General features: G+C 38.8%; 1 protein-coding gene across 5 annotated transcripts; it reads left to right on the top strand.

Annotated features, from left to right (window-relative positions):
• The first annotated feature begins 339 nt into the window (after nt 1-339).
• Nucleotides 340-16,796, top strand: camkk1b (calcium/calmodulin-dependent protein kinase kinase 1, alpha b). 5 transcript variants are annotated; one of them, XM_085184461.1, is made up of 18 exons: nt 346-463; nt 3,359-3,690; nt 3,782-3,829; nt 3,924-3,977; nt 4,063-4,114; nt 4,217-4,350; nt 6,059-6,095; nt 6,210-6,231; nt 6,371-6,459; nt 7,302-7,501; nt 7,661-7,714; nt 7,811-7,884; nt 8,127-8,214; nt 8,299-8,427; nt 8,690-8,793; nt 10,283-10,333; nt 10,694-10,805; nt 11,796-16,796. In XM_085184461.1, the coding sequence occupies exons 2-17, from the start codon at nt 3,436-3,438 to the stop codon at nt 10,773-10,775; spliced, it is 1,473 nt and encodes a 490-aa protein (XP_085040587.1). In that variant the 5' UTR covers nt 346-463; nt 3,359-3,435; the 3' UTR covers nt 10,776-10,805; nt 11,796-16,796. The 5 variants fall into 5 exon arrangements, with proteins under 5 accessions (XP_085040589.1, XP_085040587.1, XP_085040588.1 ...); XM_085184462.1 differs by lacking the exon at nt 11,796-16,796 and adding an exon at nt 11,185-11,615; XM_085184459.1 differs by lacking the exon at nt 11,796-16,796 and having other exon boundaries at nt 347-463; nt 10,694-11,067.
• Nucleotides 16,797-20,625: the final 3,829 nt, after the last annotated feature.

The following is a 20,625-nucleotide window of genomic DNA, read 5'->3' as shown; positions in this document are numbered from 1 at the left end:
TTCCTTGCCATGTTTAATATTTGTTCAAGATGAGTTCTAGAGAATTTCAAAATAATTTAAAATAATTTGTTTTATTTTTGTAATGATTAAAGACTTTAGTATTTATATACTGCATACTTTTTATATAAATCTGCTGTATTTATCACAGTAAAGGATGAAAAGAAAACGGCAGTGCACAACACATTGTGAGAGTGTGTGTTGTTGACATATCGTCACTATCACTGTGGGATTATTCTTGGTTTTGTGTGTCTCTGTTGTCTAGCCTTGTCCTGTCTTGATCACCCTGTCAACATGACCACTGCTGCCCTCAGAATAACTGAGGCTATATGTAGCCTCAGTTAATCCTTAAGTCCAGCGCTGCTGTCTGTCAGTGAAAGTCCTGCACTGAGACTGAGAGGAACTTCATGTCCAGACAACATTCAGATTTACCACCACAGCCCTGAACACAGGACATGTCCACTGGGTGAGGAAGCAATTCTGCTTGTACTTAATCTTTTAAAATTTTGCATAGTGATGTGTTTTACTGTGTGTGTGGTATTCTGAAGACGGTTCTAATGAGGTTATAGGGTTTTATTTTAGTTTTATTTTGCATTTCGTAGGTATTTTTCTCCTTTTTAAAAATTTATAACAACATTACTTTTTAAATGTGCAAATTGCATCATCTTGAAATATTACAGATCTTCACAAAAAGCTTTGCAGTTCTCAGTGCTGCATTATGGGCAACAGAAGTCTTGTACATAAAGAGTTCATGGTTATCTGCACCTTCTGATTGTTAGGATTTCTCCTTTTCTGTGTCTTTGCCTTTGTTTCTGTTCACATCACTTCTTATCTTATCTATGCTTGTGCTGGAGTTTGCAGAAGTCATTATTTATATAACTCCAAACTCCTTAAAGGATTATTTCAACTCACAAACCACAAACGGACCTTTCTCTTAACCAGATTTTCTATTTGCACAAAAAGCACAACACATTTTATTGTTTGCAAAAGTTTGCAGAAAAAGTATGTAAAGAGTCCTGTGAGTCTGTGATTGCTGCATGTTGTGAGTAAATAAGAAATAATTAGGGCATGGAGGGGATGAACAACAACTAACAAACAAGGTTAGGTTGATATTTCAAGTTACTTCGTACGTAAGTTTAGAAGTTAGTCCTCTGAAGTATGGCTTCAGAGCAATCTTGAACTTGAATTTTAATTTTGCTAGTTATTAAAACAAAATCACTGATGTGAAACTCTTATTTTGACACGATGTGCTAAATGCTGTCATTTCACTTTTCAGCACATCTCTTTTCATTTTTTCTGTCCCTCCATGAAATTGTGATTTTTCTTTCTCAGTACAGGAGCTGTAGTTTGAAGTATTGTGATTATTCACTGTCTCATTAGTTATCACTGCACCGAACTGAAGTGAACAGTCACTTGTTTTGGTTACAGGCAGTTTTTTGCTAAGACTCCTGAGACAGTTAATGTTCATGTCTTTTTAGTGTTACAGGGTGCAGGACAAACATTACTTTCTGTTTCTGGGTTCTGGTTCCTGGTTGGATTTTATTCTTATTCATTTCTTGTGTTTGTAGTGTCCCAGTGTTTCTGTCTTTTCCTCTCTGTCTTGCCTTACATTGGTAGTTTCTCCTCCCTGTGTGTCATCTCACTCATCTGTACTTTATCTCATCGTCTTCACTCACTCCTTTTCCATGTGTGACTTGTCTTCTCCTGTCTGAGTGTCCATGCTTGCGATTGTCTGCCCTGTCTTGTCTTGTTGTGTAATCAGCCCTCTGTATATAATTAGTCACGTCTTTCCTTTTGTCCTTTGTCAACAAGTCTGTTTTGGCTCCTGCTAACTCTTTTGATCTGAAAACCTCATCCAGATCATTAAGAGCCCAATTTTGTTTTACACCTTTGGACTTTTGAAACTGCATTTTTCTCCTTTTACTACTAAAGAACAAATTTAACACATCTTCACGTGACACTTTAACATCAGATTGTTTATATTTTACCCTCAACTCTTATGCAGTCAAATAACAACAACATTGCCGGGCTTCTTCTTTATTCCCAGCCCGTTCTCACTCCCGAGGCGTAACATGCCGACGTTTTGTCACGTCCCGCGGCGTTCCTGAGGAACGGGAAAGGAGACCTTCGGCGTTCTTATAGTACGTGACGGGTTATGGCCGAAATCCAGTGCAATGACGCTCCCGCGGTAATAGACGTTCCAGCCCTGTATTCCAGCCCTAAACCTAACCGTATCCCTAGCCCTAACCATAACCTTTTTCCTGACCTTAACCATGACTTTAATTATGTTAAATAGCGTGTTTCTAAGCGATTTGAAGAAAAAGAGCGAACATGTGTAGATTGAGTCCATAAGGTTCTCATATTTCCTCATTTTTCCGAGGTCGTCATTTAGGAACGTGGTGGGTAGGCGAAAACGTAATATGTTGACGATTTGTCACCTAGCCTAAAATGTGACGCTTTGGGAGTTAGAACGTGTTGCAATTCCACAAATTCTGGTGCCTACATTACCCACAATGCAACTCTTGCTGCGGCTTTAGTGCAGAAATAAATCTAAAAATATCAAGGCATCCTGCTGTTTTAAAGTCACAAAAATCATATAAGGAGATTTTTGGATATTATTGCATGTTTGTATATTTCAATAACAGAACACTTAAGAACAGTTGTGCAACATAATTAAACCCAACATTTCAATAGTTCAGCTTTAACTTTTTCAAAAAAGGTGATAAAGGTGATAAATCTTGTGGTGACCTGGCTGCATTATGGTGTACTATATGATTAAATGTTTGCATACAAATAAAGAGATAACAGTTTTAATCCTACCTGTGTGCCTCCTTTTAGATTTACTATGAATGTTAAAAATCAGTCATTATTTTAGTTAATCTTCTGTCTCTATTGGATTTAAGGCAAAAATGTAACCAGATGCTCGGAAATGCCATAGCATTGTAGTCTTATCAAAAACAAATACAAAGACAGTCAGAAGGTCAGAGTTACATCTACATTTACACTGTCACCCTGAGGCGTCAGTCAACATCCCACAATATGTCTGTACAGACAAGGCTGAAAAACCTGCTCCTTTAATGTGTGTCTTAATAAGAGGCAACATTGTACCTCATCGCCACAGCTGTAGATGCACTGACTCTTGGTATGGTCACAGCCAGCAATATTGTGCATTAAGATGTTAATATTGTATTAAAATGCAGCAGAACATTTTTGTATGAATCAGAGATGATGCAAATGTCAACACAGAAGTACTATTCAAAAAATCGAAGCAACATATTTGACAGAGGCTATGCAGTAGTACTTTCTTCCAGTCAAAGATCTCAGTATCAAAATCTCGTCTGTTTCTGCTTCAACCTGTCAGCACCATGATGCGTCCTCTAGCTCTTCACCAAAACATCTCTGGGACGCTGAGCTGTGAGTGAGTCAGAGTTAACCACCATGAGCGCTGACACCGTCAGCAGGCCAGAGCTGGAATTGGAGAACAACGGCGAGCTTGCTGACTTGGTGGCAGCCATGAACGTGGCCGCCAACCGTTTAACCCCTCCTAATGGCTACAGGTCGGGTGGTCCAAGGACCACCAACACCAACCGAATTTGCCTCTCAGACAGGAAAATGTCTCTGCAGGAGAGAGGGAGTCGCATGGCCCGACAGCCAACCATTGAGACCAAACGTGTGTCAATCACTGGCGTTGATGTGAGGAATTTTTTCATAATTTTCACATAATTTTTAAATAATTTGATATTTTACTGATCAGATAATGGAATTCTATCCTTCATTTATGTAGGACTGTATCCAGCTCAACCAGTACAAACTAAAGGAAGAGATTGGAAAGGTAAATTAAAATCATGATACAGCATATACTCTGGTAATACAGAAGTGAGGGAATGCGATTTATGAACCTTTTTACCTTTGGTGCTTTACTCCAGGGTTCGTATGGAGTAGTGAAATTGGCTTATAATGAAGATTCAGAAGAGCACTATGTAAGTCAAAAGATTAAACTATACTGAAGTATTTACATGTCAGTTTGCCTTTATTACCACAATTTGCTTTATTTAATTCATTTAGGCAATGAAAGTAGTTTCAAAGAAGAAGCTGATGAGGCAGTGTGGATTTTTGCGTGAGTGTAAAAGTATTCTTAGTCATAAGTATTAATTCCCTTTTGGCTCTTTTGCTATGGTTTTAGTGGTTATGTGTGTGTATGTATGTGTATACATTCCAGGCCGCCTGCCGACCTCAGGGTCAAAGTCACAGCAGGATCTGTTCCCTAAAGCCGCCTTGCCTCTGGAGAGCGTGTACAAGGAGATCGCCATCCTGAAGAAACTGGACCATCATAATGTTGTCAAACTGATCGAGGTTGGTACGAGGACTCAGTCTTACAATCTCATTGGAAGCTTAGAACAACACAAATAAACATAACAAACATTTCAGCTTTGAATGAAAGTTGTGCTGAAGTATGCACGATATTGAATGCAATAAACACTTTATAATAGAAAAGTCTTTTTCTGCTTTTAATACAGAGTGGAATGCAACTTGGAGGCAGGGACAATATCATGGTGATTGGATAATATGTTGGATTAAGGTTCAAGCAGAGATGCAGGGAAATGGTGGCTTACACAGAGTCACAGAAGTGACGTCTTCAGCATGCTTCGTATCATGAGCTGTTATTTGATCCAGGAAAAGGGCAGATATTAGATAGTGTTGGTGGGTGGTTTAAGCCCCTTCGCAATGGAAAACGTACACACTAATGTATGTTAATATCAGGCTTTTGTCTTGAATTCTCCCAGTGGATTCACTCTGTAGTAATCACTGATATTTATTCTTTCTAGAAAACATGACGAGCAACTTCTAAAGTTGTCCCTGCTGTTGGCCGCTTCAAACCTCCAGCAATGGACTAAAAGAATATGCTCACATCTGGTTTTTGTCTTCAGTTGGGTACCATAAACATTAATTGCTGGGTGAAATGATTCTGCATTAGTGACTGGTGTAAGGGCCAACTCCAGTCTGCAGTGATGGAAACATCTCATGGCTGATTTAGACTTCGGCAGTGGAGCGTAGAGCTTATGACGTAACATATGTATGTGGTTGACGCGGTTGCCAGCATGCATCCCTGTGTGTAGTGTTGATTACATTGTGGTCATGGACCAGTATTTTATGTGGTGCCAGCCACAATAGAAACAAAAAGAAAAACCTCTGATGTATTTCCCTGGTGGGTCCTTACTCTTTGCTGTTTTTTTGTGTTTTTTTTTTTCTCTGGAGGAAAACATATCTATTGCTCAGGTTTTTCCACATCTTTGAACATTCCCTCATATTCACTTCAATCGTTTTTCAAAATCTCCCTTCAAGAATTGTGGACATATTATGCTGAGGTAATGTTTTTATATTCTTACTGATACACTCAAAAACTGAGGCTGGAAATGCACAGGAGGAGTAGAAAATAGGCTAATTCAGCTTGAATCAATGAGAGGTGTAGGTACATTTTCAGAGCGCTGGACGTCAGGTTACATTTTAAGATTTTAGAGCGTCTCGGGGTTAAAACGTACCTACAGAATAGATTTAACAGAGGTTAGCTACCACAAGAGGGCAGCACTATTGCCTCACAGCAGTGGGTTCAAACCCGAGTACTGACCGCTCTTCTGTGTGGAGTTTGCATGTTCACCCTGTACCTGAGCCCTGATTGCTCTTGCCAATGAAAAACATGCCATATTAACTGTGCCTGTGTCATCCCATAATTAATCTCATAATTTACACTTCCTGGTTATATTAATGTAGAAAACCAAAAGCATCTATTTCCTCTATCCCTGTTTGAGTCAGTCTTTGTAAAAGATGTTTAAAAACAAACAACCACTGTAACTGTGTCACTGGCCTTTGTGCTGCTTCCTTGTGCTTAAAACGTGCTTGTGGTGGACAGAATGATAGACTAGAAAAAGACTAATCTTTCTCCACTAGCAATGGGAAAGGAGTAATTATTATTATTATTATTATTATTATTATTATTATTATTATTATTATTATTATTATTATTATTATTATTATTATAAACATCAGTTACTGTGTCTTCCAGGTGCTGGATGATCCTGATGAAGATGGACTTCACATGGGTAGGCAATAATTTATTTATTATTTATTATAATTTATTAATCTATTTTGCCTCAATACTGTTTTCAATAAGAAGGCAAGAAGTCATTAAAATCTGATTTTAATCTGTCTTCAAGCCTTCGAATTGGTGACAAAAGGGTATGTTGTTGTGCTTTCATGTATTCTATTGAGCTCTGAATTGGGATTTTATTGAGTTGGGGATGCCACCATGATGATTAGATACAGCATGACTATTTGATGCATGTTTCTGCTTTTGTACACCTCTCATGTTGGTCAGACCGGTGATGGAGGTGCCTACTGACAACCCTCTAACGGAGGAGCAGGCTCGCTTTTACTTCAGAGACGTCGTCCTTGGAATAGAGTACTGTAAGTACACAGACTTTATGACACATTTTTGTTATCTGATTTTACATATCTGTTCAGTTGCATTCACTTCACTCATAAGCCTCAAGGCAGGAATGGGTGAACATCTGTGTCTACAATTTGTTTACATATGAAATTAAGCCCAAATGATCTTTCCTGTCACAGCTACACATTTCAAAACGATTAGCAACTTAGTTGACTTTACTAACTGCAAATATGTTCATCATGAGCTTTTACAATATCAAGCTGAGGTGTGTGTGGAGACCATAAGCAGTCAGGATCTGTCTCAGATCCAGGAAGACACCCTGGAGAGGAGGAGGTCCTCAATTATGTCTCTTCAGTAGCTTGGGAATGATTCAGTATCCTCCTGGAAAAGCTGGAGGATGTCTTTGGGGCAGTGAGGTCTGGTGTTTCTGCTTTGACAGCTGCCCCTGTGATCTGGGTCAGATAAGCTGTTGGATAATATTTGAATAGGTTTACTTTAAAAGAAAAATATTTGAGAAAATGTCTCTATTCAAAGAAAATCCACCCTTCAGTGACCAATGTCTTTATAGAGCCGATGTCTTCCCTACGTTAACCTTTAGCCATCAGTTGTGATTCTGTGATATTGACAGAAGAGGTGTTAAATGGTTTAAGGTTTCTATAATCAGAGAGTTCAAAGGTTAATATTAAGCTGTTTTTTTTAAAAAAAACTTTAGAATATAAAACTGTACATAAAATATAAACTTAACAGGAAAAATGTAAATGCAACATTTCATCATAATAATTTTTTTTTCCATTATAAAATATACCAGAGCTGATGCTTTTTGGCCAATTAATATTAAATTTATATATTTTTTGTGCAGTACACTACCAAAGGATTATTCACAGGGACATTAAACCATCTAATCTGCTGTTGGGAGATGATGGCCACATCAAAATAGCAGACTTTGGTGTGAGCAAAGAGTTTGAGGGGACAGACGCCCTCCTGTCAAGCACAGCGGGGACACCGGCCTTCATGGCTCCGGAGACGATGACCGAACATGAGCAGAGCTTCAGTGGAAAAGTGAGACGATCTTTTTCCCTATTGGTCATCAGTGATTTAACTATGCTTTGATTTTACATATCAGTCTCTGTTAGTTGAAAGTATCAAGAAGTGATGCTTAGCAAACCTGCTGAGAGCCTTTCAGTGGTGTCACTGCGATCATTTGTGTTTATTTGCCAGGCATTAGACGTGTGGGCGATGGGAGTCACACTGTACTGCTTCGTCTTTGGGATGGTAAGCATGTTTGCAGCATGATGCTTGTAGATTAATATACTTTTACGTCAGTCTTTTAACATTTGAATCCCTTTTCTTCTATTTTTCCTGCTTTAGTGTCCTTTTTATGATGAATATATAGTTTATCTACACAACAAGATAAAGAACAAACCTGTGGAGTTTCCAGAGACGTAAGCAAACTGTAGGATTATTCAGTAGACAATCTCAGATTTTGACTTTCAGGGTTTGTGTAAATGTTCTATGTAGATACATAAGAGTAAGTAACTTAGTGACATTCAGTCTATAATGATTTGATATTTAATATTATTGTATAATATAATATTATTCATCAGTAGCTTTATGTCACATGTTAACATACCTAAATGTGTTTAATTCCTAACCACTTATTTTTCTGACTCTTTTATTTTGACAGGCCATTAATAAGTAATGAACTGAAGGAGCTTATTGAAAGGATGCTGGAAAAAAACCCTGAAACAAGAATCACCATCCCAGAAATTAAGGTGAGAAGGAAAATCTATCACATCTACGTCCTAGAATCACAGAAACAACATCAATTATAATGAACATATGTGGTCCGGATGCAGCTCCATCCATGGGTGACGGAGAACGGTGCAAATCCTCTCCCTCTGGAGGAGGAGCACTGCACGGTTGTTGAGGTCACTGAGGAGGAGGTGCAGAACAGCATTAAACTCATCCCCAGCCTCTCCACTGTGGTGAGTGGCACACATCTGATTGATCATGCAAAGACCACAGTACCTGCAGCTGGCTGCTGATTTAAAAACAAACAAAAAAAATACTGTATTGCGTGGCTTTCATTTGAACATGTTAAAATAACACAACAACAACAATGAAAAGAAACAAAAACATCTCATGTGCATGTTTTAAATGTTCATCTGGTAATACAAGTTAATTACTTCAGTCCTTTATGCTTCAAAACCACACAAATTCACTGATACTCTCTCTGATGTCCCTCAGATTCTTGTGAAGTCCATGCTGAGGAAGCGGTCTTTCAGTAATCCCTTTGAGTGTCAGGGCAGACGGGCGGAGAGGTCCATGTCTGCCCCTGGAGGTCTTCTTACGTAAGTAGCCTACTCTGCAAATCCTGCCTGCGCTGCTCTGCCAGACTGCCAGCTCTGCGATTAGGCCTCTAACAAAACAAAGCAGCGAGCAGATGCTTGGATAAAAATAGATCAGTTCATATGTAGAGTCTCTTTCACATATTACACATAGGAGATCTACAGTTCCAGCATATCAAGAGCATTAATCTTCAAATACCGAGTAGCTCTTACACTGTATTTGTTGTGTCCTTAAACGAGCAGCAGGCAGATAAAAGCATTTGTCCTCTCCTGATAAGCTAAGTGGGAGCCCCCGGTGGCAGCAATAGTGGCTGCGCTGCTTTTGTTTTCCATTAATGGTCTGTGGGGGGCACAGCTAATTACAGCTCTATGAGAAGAGATGAGAAGCTACATCCTCCTCCACACTTACCCAGCCACCAGCAGTACTACAGCACAGAGCTGCAGTCTCCCACTCAGCAAAATATGTGAAGCCCATCTGACACATGTGATGAGTAAATGCTGAAATCTTCTGATAATTTGAGCTAATAATGGCAACGCTTTTTAAATCAAATTAAAGGCAGAAATATTCCACACTCTGAAAGGTATTGATTGGTGCTCGAGCAGCTTAAAGAAGATCAAAACTTTTTAGATTGATCTTCTTGGAGGGATGACGTAGTGCGGCACTTTGATCCAGGTCAGAATTAACTTCATGTTTAGCCTGAGCCAGGTTCATCTTCCAACTCATTATCATAGTATAATACTAACAAATGGGATTTTTTTTGACATTTTAAAAAAAATTCCAGCACAAATTACAATATATTATTAATGGACAATCACAGAAGTAGATTTATACTGTTTCTTAGTCTATTGCTTGATTTTATTTTGACTGCTTGTACGCTCAAGAGCTTTTCAGTCACTGAAAAAAAAAACTGGTGGGAAAAAATAGCTAAAAAAATGATCTTATTCATCTTATTTACATATAACCACAAAATGAATTAATTGAACTCACTGATCAGAGAACATGTCTATCAGTAAAATATGAAGCACTAGCCAGCAGCAAAAACAGCTACCATTACTCAAAATCTGGATAACAGCACCTCAAAATCATACACAGTAACACAATACATGTAAAAACTGAAATGTAAAAAGAAAACTTTGCAAATGAATGACTTTCATTCTACACATAACACACCCAAAAACCACAACACGCTGTTTTGTACAGATTGAAAGAGTTGTCGCTTAAAGATTAAGGCTACAATTAAGATCAGCAGTTCCCGCACTTCTCTTGTATTTATGCTAAGCCAGTATCAGGCTGTAGCTTCACATTCATGAATATAAATAGACATATAGCTGTCATCAAATTTTGAATCTAACTCTCAAGCAAAAAAGCAATTTTCCCCAAAATTTCTGTCCACAACCAACTGCTGCGTTTCTAAAGTAAAATTTGTGTTTGTCATAAACTGCATTACAAACTTTAAATCCTGGCCTCTTACGTCACATCTCCTTCTTACAGTGGTTCTTGGGGCTTACTGGGGTCTTCGTCTCACCTTCATCCTTCCTTGAGGTAAATTTTTAAGCATTTAGGCTGAGCTCAGATGCTTCATACTTAGTGGAGCTCATCAGTTGTTTGTTCAACCTTAAGAGGATTTAGGAGGAACAAGACAACACAAATCTCTCAGCAATGAGCTGTACCAAAAATAAAAGGACACATGGTGTTGTTGACAACTGCTTTGTGTTGGCTTTTCCTCCCTCTTGCGTCCTATTGAGGTTGATGTTGGGGGGCAAGTGATAAGCTTTGCTGTGAAGGACGAGTATGCCATAACATTTCTAGTCTAGTGTGACCCCTCCTCCCTCCTCTTCCTCGCATGCAATCTCACATAGTGCTGCACCTTCAATGACATGACTGAGCGTTTGTTGCCCGCAGGAAAGTCAGCAGAGAGGGAAGCAGAGAAGGAGAGTTGGAGGACTTGTATGAAGATGAAGCTTTTACAGAGAGTGCTGATTAATCTGGCTCACATGGATTTAAAACACAGAAAGTATGTTTTTGTACATTTATTTGTGTCTTTATCTCTTAATTCTTTTGTTCGTTGTTGCTTTTGACATTAGAGGAGAAGATTGTGGTCATTTTGTAAATTTACTGAATATTCAAATAAAGATTTGTAGTGCATGAAAATACAGAAAAAGATGATATTATCTTCCATCCGGGCTTAAAAAAGTAAATATACTCCATGAAGATGAAGACATTTTTACATTTTCCTACAGCTGTTGAAGATAACAAAATATAAACTATTGAAACAATGACTGAATCACGTTTCTTCTGTCACGTTTAGTTTTGTTGCGTTGACTATTAAACACTAGATGGCAGCCTTGAGAAAACCTATTATTTCATAATGACTTTTATTTGAATGTTTCTAGGTTGACGGCATTAAACTATCAGTGGCTGCTACAGCTGTGCACGCATGAATGCACACTTCTTCATTACCACTATTTCTAAAGATTCTGTATATCGGTTGCTCTTCATGCTTTTGACCAGTAGAGGGAAGCATTATGCAGCAATTATACAAACTCAACAACCTGCCCTGCTGAAGGACCCTTAAGCTATAGACGATTTAGCACCATGGACACTGCTATAACAACCAGCCGCAGATCCACCTCACCATTACAGTAGTTCAAAAACAGCTTTCTGAAATTTTATACGGTTATATGAGCGCTAAACTGGACTCTTTATTTTGGACACATAAACGTGAATATAGTCATTTCTTTGAGATCCATTATATAGAAAAAATGATTCTCTCTATATTTTCAGCTTAAGGATATTCTCATATATATATATATATATATATATATATATATATATATATATATATATATATATATATATATATATATGTATGTATATGTATATGTATGTATATATATATATATGTATATATATATATATGAATGATCAATCACGTTTATCTGCCACTGTTAAGATGTTTTATCCGGAGTGTATTATATCACAACCCTCCTCTCTTCTTGTGCAGCAAAAATAGATGTTTCAGTAGTGAGGACGAGGCGTGATGCTGCAAAATTTAAAATCCCTGAGCAAGAGTGCCACTGCCCATCACCATCACAGCTTCACAGTAACAGCACAATGCCCTGATCAGCACAGATTTCAAGTTTATCGCACTGAGCTGGATTTAGAGGGGCAGGCTTCACCGTAGTACAGGTGGGCTGAAGGTTTTTCTGGGGGTGCGTGTAGTAGGTGGAACAATATCTCTGATAGTCTGAACAGCAGAATATGGGAAAGATACAAAGGCAACAAGTAGAGAGTAAAAAAAAAAAAGGAAAAGGTAAAGACCAATAAAAGAGATATAAGCTGGTACCATGTGACTGCGGTGGAGAAGCTCGAACACAGAGCTCACATTGTCAAAGGAGCTCCAGATAAAGGTGTAGAGCTCGGGTTTGATGAGTTGTTGCTTGCTTCTAACTACATGATGAGATGTTACATTGGCTCTTTCAATAGATTATGAAGTCATCTGTCTCTCTCATCTTCATCTGTCTGACCATGTTAATCAGACAAAAACATACTCTTCACATCTCTCTATTCTCCCTCTACACTGCTGTGGTAGAATACCTGATTTAGCACCCATGTTTCACGGGATGAACATCAGAGCTATTGATAATCTTTTCATTTTTTTTTCAAATAAAAAAAGATGTTCCTGCATGTGTTTCATGTTCACCGATTATTTTGAGTCAGACAAAGGAAAAGTTAAATCAGACAGTGATATAATGCCATGAGTGTCAAATCGAATTAATAGTTCCATTTTCAAAACAGGAATAATTACATTAAATATCAGGATGAGTTTGTCATTGTCCATTAAATAGGCTTGATTTCAACTGGATTATGCTTAATCTAAATATTCTATTTCCTGACTTGCAGAAAAAAAAAGTGGCACAGTTTAAAGTAGAACATTATAAATAAGAGTTACATCTTAAAGAATAATAGAGAGAAATTGTCACCAGAGCGTGAACAGCTAAAGCTAATTAACCCCCTTTTCTTTCAATTAATAAAGATACTTAAATGCTCCAGAATCTTAGTAACTCTGTTTTAAAATTACATAACAAAAAACAGCTGAATCTCAGTTTGTAACCAAAAGAAAGACTGGCCCGATTAATCATGTTAATCTTTTTGCTCATTTGTCGACAATTTATACTCCTTGTTATCACCTGTTACTCATGAAAATGTATGGTAGTCTTTATTTATTTTTAGCTGACACTAATCTGTTACATTTTAAAAATGCAAAAGCAGTGACATAAATTATGGCACAGAGAGAGTGGTCCCATTACTGTCAAAAGTATTTTCTCAGTTTAGCTATGAGCTCACCATATAGCACTCAACATATACAGCCATGTAAACGTGAGAATCTGCACAGCACCCTGTGTTAAAAGAAATCCTTACAGCTACGAGAGGAATTAGGAGGGTAAGTAGCAACCAGGTGCTAAAAACCAAATCCACTCGATTAATTAGTCTTCAGCAAGTGAGCACCTCTAAAAAAGCAGAAATGTTGTCAGTTTGCTGGTTTGGAGCATTCGGGTGTGTTACACAATCCCACAATCTTCAAAGATGTGGATATTCCAGCTCAGACTGTGCAATACTCAGAGAAACTATTAATGTCCAAACTTAGACTCTACAGGCCTCAGTTAGCAAGTTAAATGTTAAAGTTCATAAAACTGCAATTAGAAAACAGACTGAGGAAGTATGGCTTCTCTATGAAAACAACATGGAAGCATACCTGAGATTTGCAAAGCTACATTTGAACAAACCACAAGACTTCTGGAACAATGTCCTTTGAACAGATAAGGCCAAAGTGTTTGGCCATATTGCACAATGCACAGAGACTGATAAAGTCATACAGAAACTGATTACTTCAAGATATCACTGCTAAAGGTGGTTCTACAACCTACTGAATCATTGGTGTACTTTGTTTTACACAAGATTGCATAAAGTCCAGTGGAAACTTTTTTTCATGTGACGGTGACTCCCTAAACACACAATAGAGAGTGGTCACTGACTGCAGGATCTTTCTAAAACCACTGTTAGCAGTAAGTGCCAAGTTGGCAGCAAAGCTAAGCCCCTCCCAGGAATGCTTAGTGTTGAGAATATTATATCCAAACCTTGATAGAAGTGGAGTAGGAAAATTTCCGTAAGAGATAAGCCAGTCTTAAGAAAGAAGGCACATCAAATTATACAAGAACTGCAATAAAAGATGTCTTGGAAAACCCAAATTTTTAATTTCTGATTTACACTGTCATCAGTACGGAGGAGATCGGGATAAAATACAACAGTGTGTGTTTACAGCCAGGTGTAAAACACAGTGGAGGCTCTGTCATGGATTGAAGCTGCATTTCTGTCAGTGGTGTGGATCTTGTCAAAACTGATGGAATTATGAACACGGAAAAGTATCTGATTTTGATCCACCATGCAATACTATCTAAAAAACCATCTGATTGGCAACAGTTTCATTCTTCAGCGGGACAGTGATCTTAAACACACTAATAGTATGGATGGTAGAACAACAAACCATTTAATTGCATCTCCAGTTATGATTAAATATCTTTGAAACAAAGGTTTCCTAATATATTAACAAACAATAGCTAAATCTAAAATCATAATGCAGACCAAGAACAGTCTTCCTAAATGCTAGCTACCCTTACTTGAGAACAGCTGTAGTTGTTTTTTCATTGTTGGATTACTGTCATCACTGTGGGCAGCTGTAATTTCCACTCGAGCTTCAAGGTTTTGATTTTGGAGCAGGGGGCTCTTTCTTGCTTGGCACACTTTTAGTCCACAGAGAGGTAAAACTCGCTTCACTGTGGTGCTACAGCAGTTTCCAGTTCATGGCATGCTTGAGTCTTGGTGGTTCTTGGGTTGTTTCTAACCAATTTCCTCTCACCTGAGGGTGACAGATTGGCTCTTCTTCTAGATCTTAGCAAAGTGGTGACAGATCCAAATAACTTGTACTTTTATATGGTTGTCTGAACTGATGATGGAATCTTCGGTTATTTGGAAAGGGTTCAGAGGCCTAAAACACTTTTCCTTAAATCTCCCTCGGACTTTCCCATTGTTCTGAATCCAGTGAGTGCTGTCGAACAAATCCTTTTTTGCTGGCGATGACAAACTACTAGTTGCGGTTAATCAGGATCACTAATGAGAAGTTAACAGGTCTTGACTTCACACTGTAGAACCTTCATCTCCATTGATTGAAAGATTTCAGTGAGTTTATGCATATATTTGAGGCTATATATATACCTTTGATCCAGCATGGCTAAGAGAAAATATAAAATAAAACCTGTGTGCCAAAATCATGCTTTTTAAACTCACTAAAGATGAATGCTGTACAGTCATTCCACTCTGTAAAAGAACAGTTTCAAGACATCATTAAAACCCCCAAATCACCATAACATTCATCCTCATTATGACTGTGTGCAAACTTCTGACCACAACTGTATATCTTAATGTCAGGTCAGTATACAAGGCATAAAATTAATGCTTTACAAATTCTCTGTCTGTTATGTGAGTTTATAACGAAGGGCCTTTAATCTAGAAAGAACGTTTCATTTCTTTAATTATTGCCTTCATTGTAGAAACTGCACATTTTATCCTATTATCCTAACTGCACATTTTGTCCTATGTCCAATGTGGACTGTATCCACTAATACAGTGCAGTCATGATACAGAAATGGTTGGGATGTGAAACAGAAGGCTTGACTCCAGGTTACATCTTCTGCTTTAGCTTCCCTGTAAAAACAACTCTTTAGCCGCTGCAAGCTAAAATGGTTCATTTGTATTCCTGCAGTCAGCCCATTTTTCTGCTCGCTGCAGTTATGTGAAGACCAAAGAGGAGTGTTTCTGAGCAAAGATTTCTGTGGAAACTGTTGCCATGCAACAGCACAATACTGCTTTCATACAGAGTAGTAACTTCACTGTATGACTGCTCATCCTCCTCAGCTCCCACTGCTGAGAAATAATGTATGTAATCTGTTTTTCTTTTCTATTCTATTCTATTCTATTCTATTCTATTCTATTCTGTCTGTTTCAGAGTGTAATGGAGCCAGTATTTTGGGTTGCAACTGTACAGTCATTGTTTCATTTCTGGTCAGGGGAAACTTTGCTTCAGTGTCTACTTCCACACCCAGACTCCCTTTAGTTTCCACACTCAGAGCCAGCTGCATTTCAGCCTCCTCTCCCCGTTAATCTCCTATTCCTATCGCCATGCTATGTTTCACCCCTTCAGACCCAGGCAGCTTCACGTCACCCTCTCTGCCTGTTATTCACCACAACTGACCCCACTGCCCTGCTGTCAGTGGAACTGTACATCCCCTTGAGGCTGCACCGTAAAGGAGGGGATTTTCTTCTACTTCTCTACACCGAGGGGAATCCCCTGAGCCCACATACATACTGACTCACTGGCTCAGACACCAGACAGACCCACAAACACTGTAAGGTATAATTTGGCACCAAGTATTTGGCACCTGGAGAGCTGATTGTAATAAAGCAGTGCTGAGTAGAACCTGTTCTAATAAGCAGACACATCAGAAACAGATATTTTAAAAACAACAACAAAAAAAAAAAAACAAACAATCTAAATGACATAATAAAAGCATGCAGAAGGCAAAAGACTTTATGAAATGTAGACAGCCATTTGTGCCTTCAGTCTTTTCTCTCCTCTGCAGGGTGGCAGTGAGCAATGCTCAACTTTTAATTAACCAGGAAGTCAAACTCTTGAGAATAAGAAGGGAGGGATCTCTTTTGTACTAGGCCAGACAGGCAACATTAACTTAGCATGCATTTTTCAGTGGCAGTAGTCCACAAAACAGCCCCCACAAAGCACTAATCTATATTTTGTAGTTACTACCAACAACATTACAATGACATAAGCTGTTAGCCAAATATCTCCTGTCTTGGATAACATTGGTTTATTCATCCAAACTTCTGGGCTGATCTGGCTGTTAAATTGCTTGCTTTTATTTAGATCAGCTAACAGCTAACTACCAAATAACCCTTAACACATTATTCATACATTGCTAAGATACAGCTAAGTGGCTAATCTGCACATATTAGTCCCCAGTCACACAAACTTAAAGACCAGTCAGTGGTTGATAGAGGATGATATCTAGTCCCCGGTTGACAAGTGGTTGCTGGCAATCATTAGGTGAAATTGGTAATAAAAGTGGGTGCTGCACTGAAGACCTTGTGATTGCTTTGGTGCCTAGCAAGCGCTCACATACTTGTTTGTAAATGCCTGCAAACCTCTCAGCTAGTGGTAGTGAAACTGAAAAATGCTACCTAAACCAGAAACAGAGAACCTTTGCTTTTACAGAAAAAGTTGTGGCTTATCAATGTAAGTGATACTATACATTTTAAAAGTCACACTTTTCACAGTGTGAAAAGTGCACAGCATGCAAACGGCGTTGTAGCGTCACCTCCACATCAACTTGTCATTTTAATTATGCTCAGCATTACAGTAAATACACTCGTGTCTGCTGTCGCCGTGGACCTATAACATACATGACTCACAGTACAGAGTGCAACATAACAATCTGGGACTGTTTTGTCATTCAAACCTCAAATTCAATTCACCTCAAGAATGTGTGATAACTACAGTTTTATAAAGGTTATTTTGAGGCTCATTAACAGGTGACTCGTCAAAATTAAAGTTGAATTTGCTTCTACAACTATAAATAAAAATTAGAAAAGAAATAGTGGTCTCCTGTCGGTGGCGCTGTCACTTGGTGTTCGCTCGCTCGCTCTGTGGTATAGTATCGCTTCCTGTTCCTGCTCAAACACAGTGGTGTTTCTGAGTAGCTTATTTGCTTAGCAGTTTAATTAACAACTTTTAAATACATTCTTTTTTCACAGTATAATCTTCACGTGCTTCATCCGAAGCACACTTTCTGTGTACTCACTACCTAATTTATAGTATTCACTCACTGTCTCTGTACTGTTTCGCTAGCTTAGCTCGTAGCCGACCCGTTAGCACCATGGCTACTTCACCTGTCCCTTCTGCACTTTCTTGCTCATTGTGTCAGATGTTTAGTTACTCCTCGGCCTCCTTTAGCAGTAATGATATCTGTAACAAATGTAGCATATTTGCAGCTCTGGAGGCCAGGATTACTGAATTGGAGACTCGGCTTTGCACCCTGCTCTCACCCTTAGCTAGCCAGGCCCCTGTAGCTGGTGCAGCCGAAGATAGCGTAGGCCCCGCTAGCTGTTCCCCGGCAGACCCCAAGCAGCTGGGGAAAGGCTGGGTAACGGTGAGAAGGAAGCGTAGTCCTAAACAGAAGCCCCAGGTACACCACCAACCCGTTCATGTGTCTAACCGTTTTTCCCCACTCGGTGACACACCCGCCGGGGGTCAAACTCTGGTAATTGGTGATTCTGTTCTCAGACATGTGAAGCTAGAGACACCGGCAACCATAGTCAATTGTCTTCCAGGGGCCAGAGCAGGCGACATTGAAGGAAATTTAAAACTGCTGGCTAAGGGTAAACGTAAATTCAATAAAATCATAATTCACGTCGGCAGTAATGACACCCGGTTACGCCAATCGGAGGTCACTAAAATCAATATTGAATCGGTGTGTAACTTTGCCAAAACAATGTCGGACTCTGTAGTTTTCTCTGGTCCCCTCCCCAATCAGACCAGGAGTGACATGTTTAGCCGCATGTTCTCCTTAAATTGCTGGCTGTCTGAGTGGTGTCCCAGAAACGATGTGGGCTTCATAGATAATTGGCAAACCTTCTGGAGGAAACCTGGTCTTGTTAGGAGAGATGGCATCCATCCCACTTTGGATGGAGCAGCTCTCATTTCTAGAAATATCGACAAATTTATTAAACCCCTCAAAACATGACTATCCAGAGTTGGGACCAGGAAGCAGAGTTGCAGTCTTACACGCCTCTCTGCAGCTTCTCTCCTCCTGCTACCCACCCAAAAACCCATCTCCATAGAGACTGTGTCTGCTTCCAAAAAGACAAAAAACAAACTAAAAACCAGCAACAAACAACTTAAACAATCACAAAGAAAGAACAATACAGTATCCACATCTGAACCAAAGAGTAAAACAGTGAAATGTGGATTATTAAATATTAGGTCTCTCTCCTCCAAGTCTCTGTTAGTACATGACTTAATAATTGATCAACAAATTGATTTACTCTGCCTTACAGAAACCTGGTTGCAGCAGGATGATTATGTTAGTTTAAATGAATCAACACCCCCGAGTCATTCTAACTACCAGAAATCTCGAAGCACAGGTCGAGGGGGTGGTGTGGCAGCAATTTTTCACACCAGTCTATTAATTAATGAAAGACCAAGACAGACTTTTAATTCATTTGAAAGCCTGATGCTTAGCATTGTCCACCCCAGCTGTGAAACTCAGAAACCAGTCTTACTTGTTATCATCTATCGTCCACCTGGGCCTTACACAGAGTTTCTGTCTGATTTCTCAGACTTTATATCTAATTTAGTTCTGAGCTCAGATAAAATAATTATTGTGGGTGATTTTAACATCCATGTAGATGCTAAAAATGACAGCCTCAACATGGCATTTAATCTGTTGTTAGACTCAATTGGTTTCTCTCAAAATGTAAAAGAACCCACCCACCACTTTAATCACACTCTAGATCTTGTTTTAACATATGGCATAGAAACTGAACATTTAACAGTGTTTCCTGAAAACCCTGTCCTGTCTGATCATTTCTTGATAACATTTACATTTACAATAATTGATTACGCAGCAGTGGAGAGTGGACTTTATCAAAGTAGATGTCTTTCTGAAAGCGCTGTAACTAAGTTTAAGAATATAATCCAGCCACTGTTATCATCGTCAATGCCCTGTACCAACACAGAGCAGAGCAGCTATCTGAACGCTACCCCAACAGAGGTCGATTATCTTGTTAATAATTTCACCTCCTCACTACGTACGACTCTGGATACTGTAGCTCCAGTGAAAACTAAGGTCTCTAATCAGAAGTACCTGACCCCGTGGTATAATTCTCAAACACGTACCCTAAAGCAGATGACTCGTAATCTGGAGAGGAAATGGCGTGTCACAAATTTAGAGGATCATCATTTAGCCTGGAGAAATAGTTTGTTGCTTTATAAGAAAGCCCTCCGCAAAGCCAGAACAGCTTACTACTCATCACTGATTGAAGAAAATAAGAACAACCCCAGGTTTCTCTTCAGCACTGTAGCCAGGCTGACAAAAAGTCAGAGCTCTTTTGAGCCAACCATCCCTTTAACGTTAACTAGTGATGACTTCATGAACTTCTTCACAAATAAAATTTTTATCATTAGAGAAAAAATTACCAATAATCATCCCACAGATGTAATATTATCTACAGCTACTCTTAGTTCCATTGATGTTAAGTTAGACTCTTTTTTTCCAATCGATCTTTCTGAGTTAACTTCAATAATTACTTCCTCCAAACCATCAACGTGTCTTTTAGACCCCATTCCTACAAAACTGCTCAAAGAAGTCCTGCCATTGATTAATTCTTCGATCTTATATATGATCAACCTATCTCTAATAATCGGCTATGTACCACAGGCCTTCAAGGTGGCTGCAGTTAAACCTTTACTCAAAAAGCCATCTCTAGACCCAGCAGTCTTAGCTAATTATAGGCCAATCTCCAACCTTCCTTTCATATCAAAAATCCTTGAAAGAGTAGTTGTCAAACAGCTAACAGATCATCTGCAGAGGAATGGTTTATTTGAAGAGTTTCAGTCAGGTTTCAGAGTTCATCACAGCACAGAAACAGCTTTATTGAAGGTTACAAATGATCTTCTTATGGCCTCTGACAGTGGACTCATCTCT

The sequence above is a fragment of the Neolamprologus multifasciatus genome, chromosome 14 (assembly GCF_963576455.1).
Source record: "Neolamprologus multifasciatus chromosome 14, fNeoMul1.2, whole genome shotgun sequence".
Taxonomy (NCBI): domain Eukaryota; kingdom Metazoa; phylum Chordata; class Actinopteri; order Cichliformes; family Cichlidae; genus Neolamprologus; species Neolamprologus multifasciatus.
Note: the sequence above shows the minus strand (reverse complement) of the source record. Positions and strands in the feature narration are given on the sequence as shown.

Bases quoted from the DNA above. Each gene is read 5' to 3' on its own strand.
- camkk1b (XM_085184461.1), top strand. From the start codon at position 3,436: ATGAGCGCTGACACCGTCAGCAGGCCAGAGCTGGAATTGGAGAACAAC. The intron at 3,830-3,923 runs GTAAATTAAAAT...GCTTTACTCCAG, and splicing joins TAAAGGAAGAGATTGGAAAG to GGTTCGTATGGAGTAGTGAA. The intron at 7,885-8,126 runs GTAAGCAAACTG...TTATTTTGACAG, and splicing joins CCTGTGGAGTTTCCAGAGAC to GCCATTAATAAGTAATGAAC.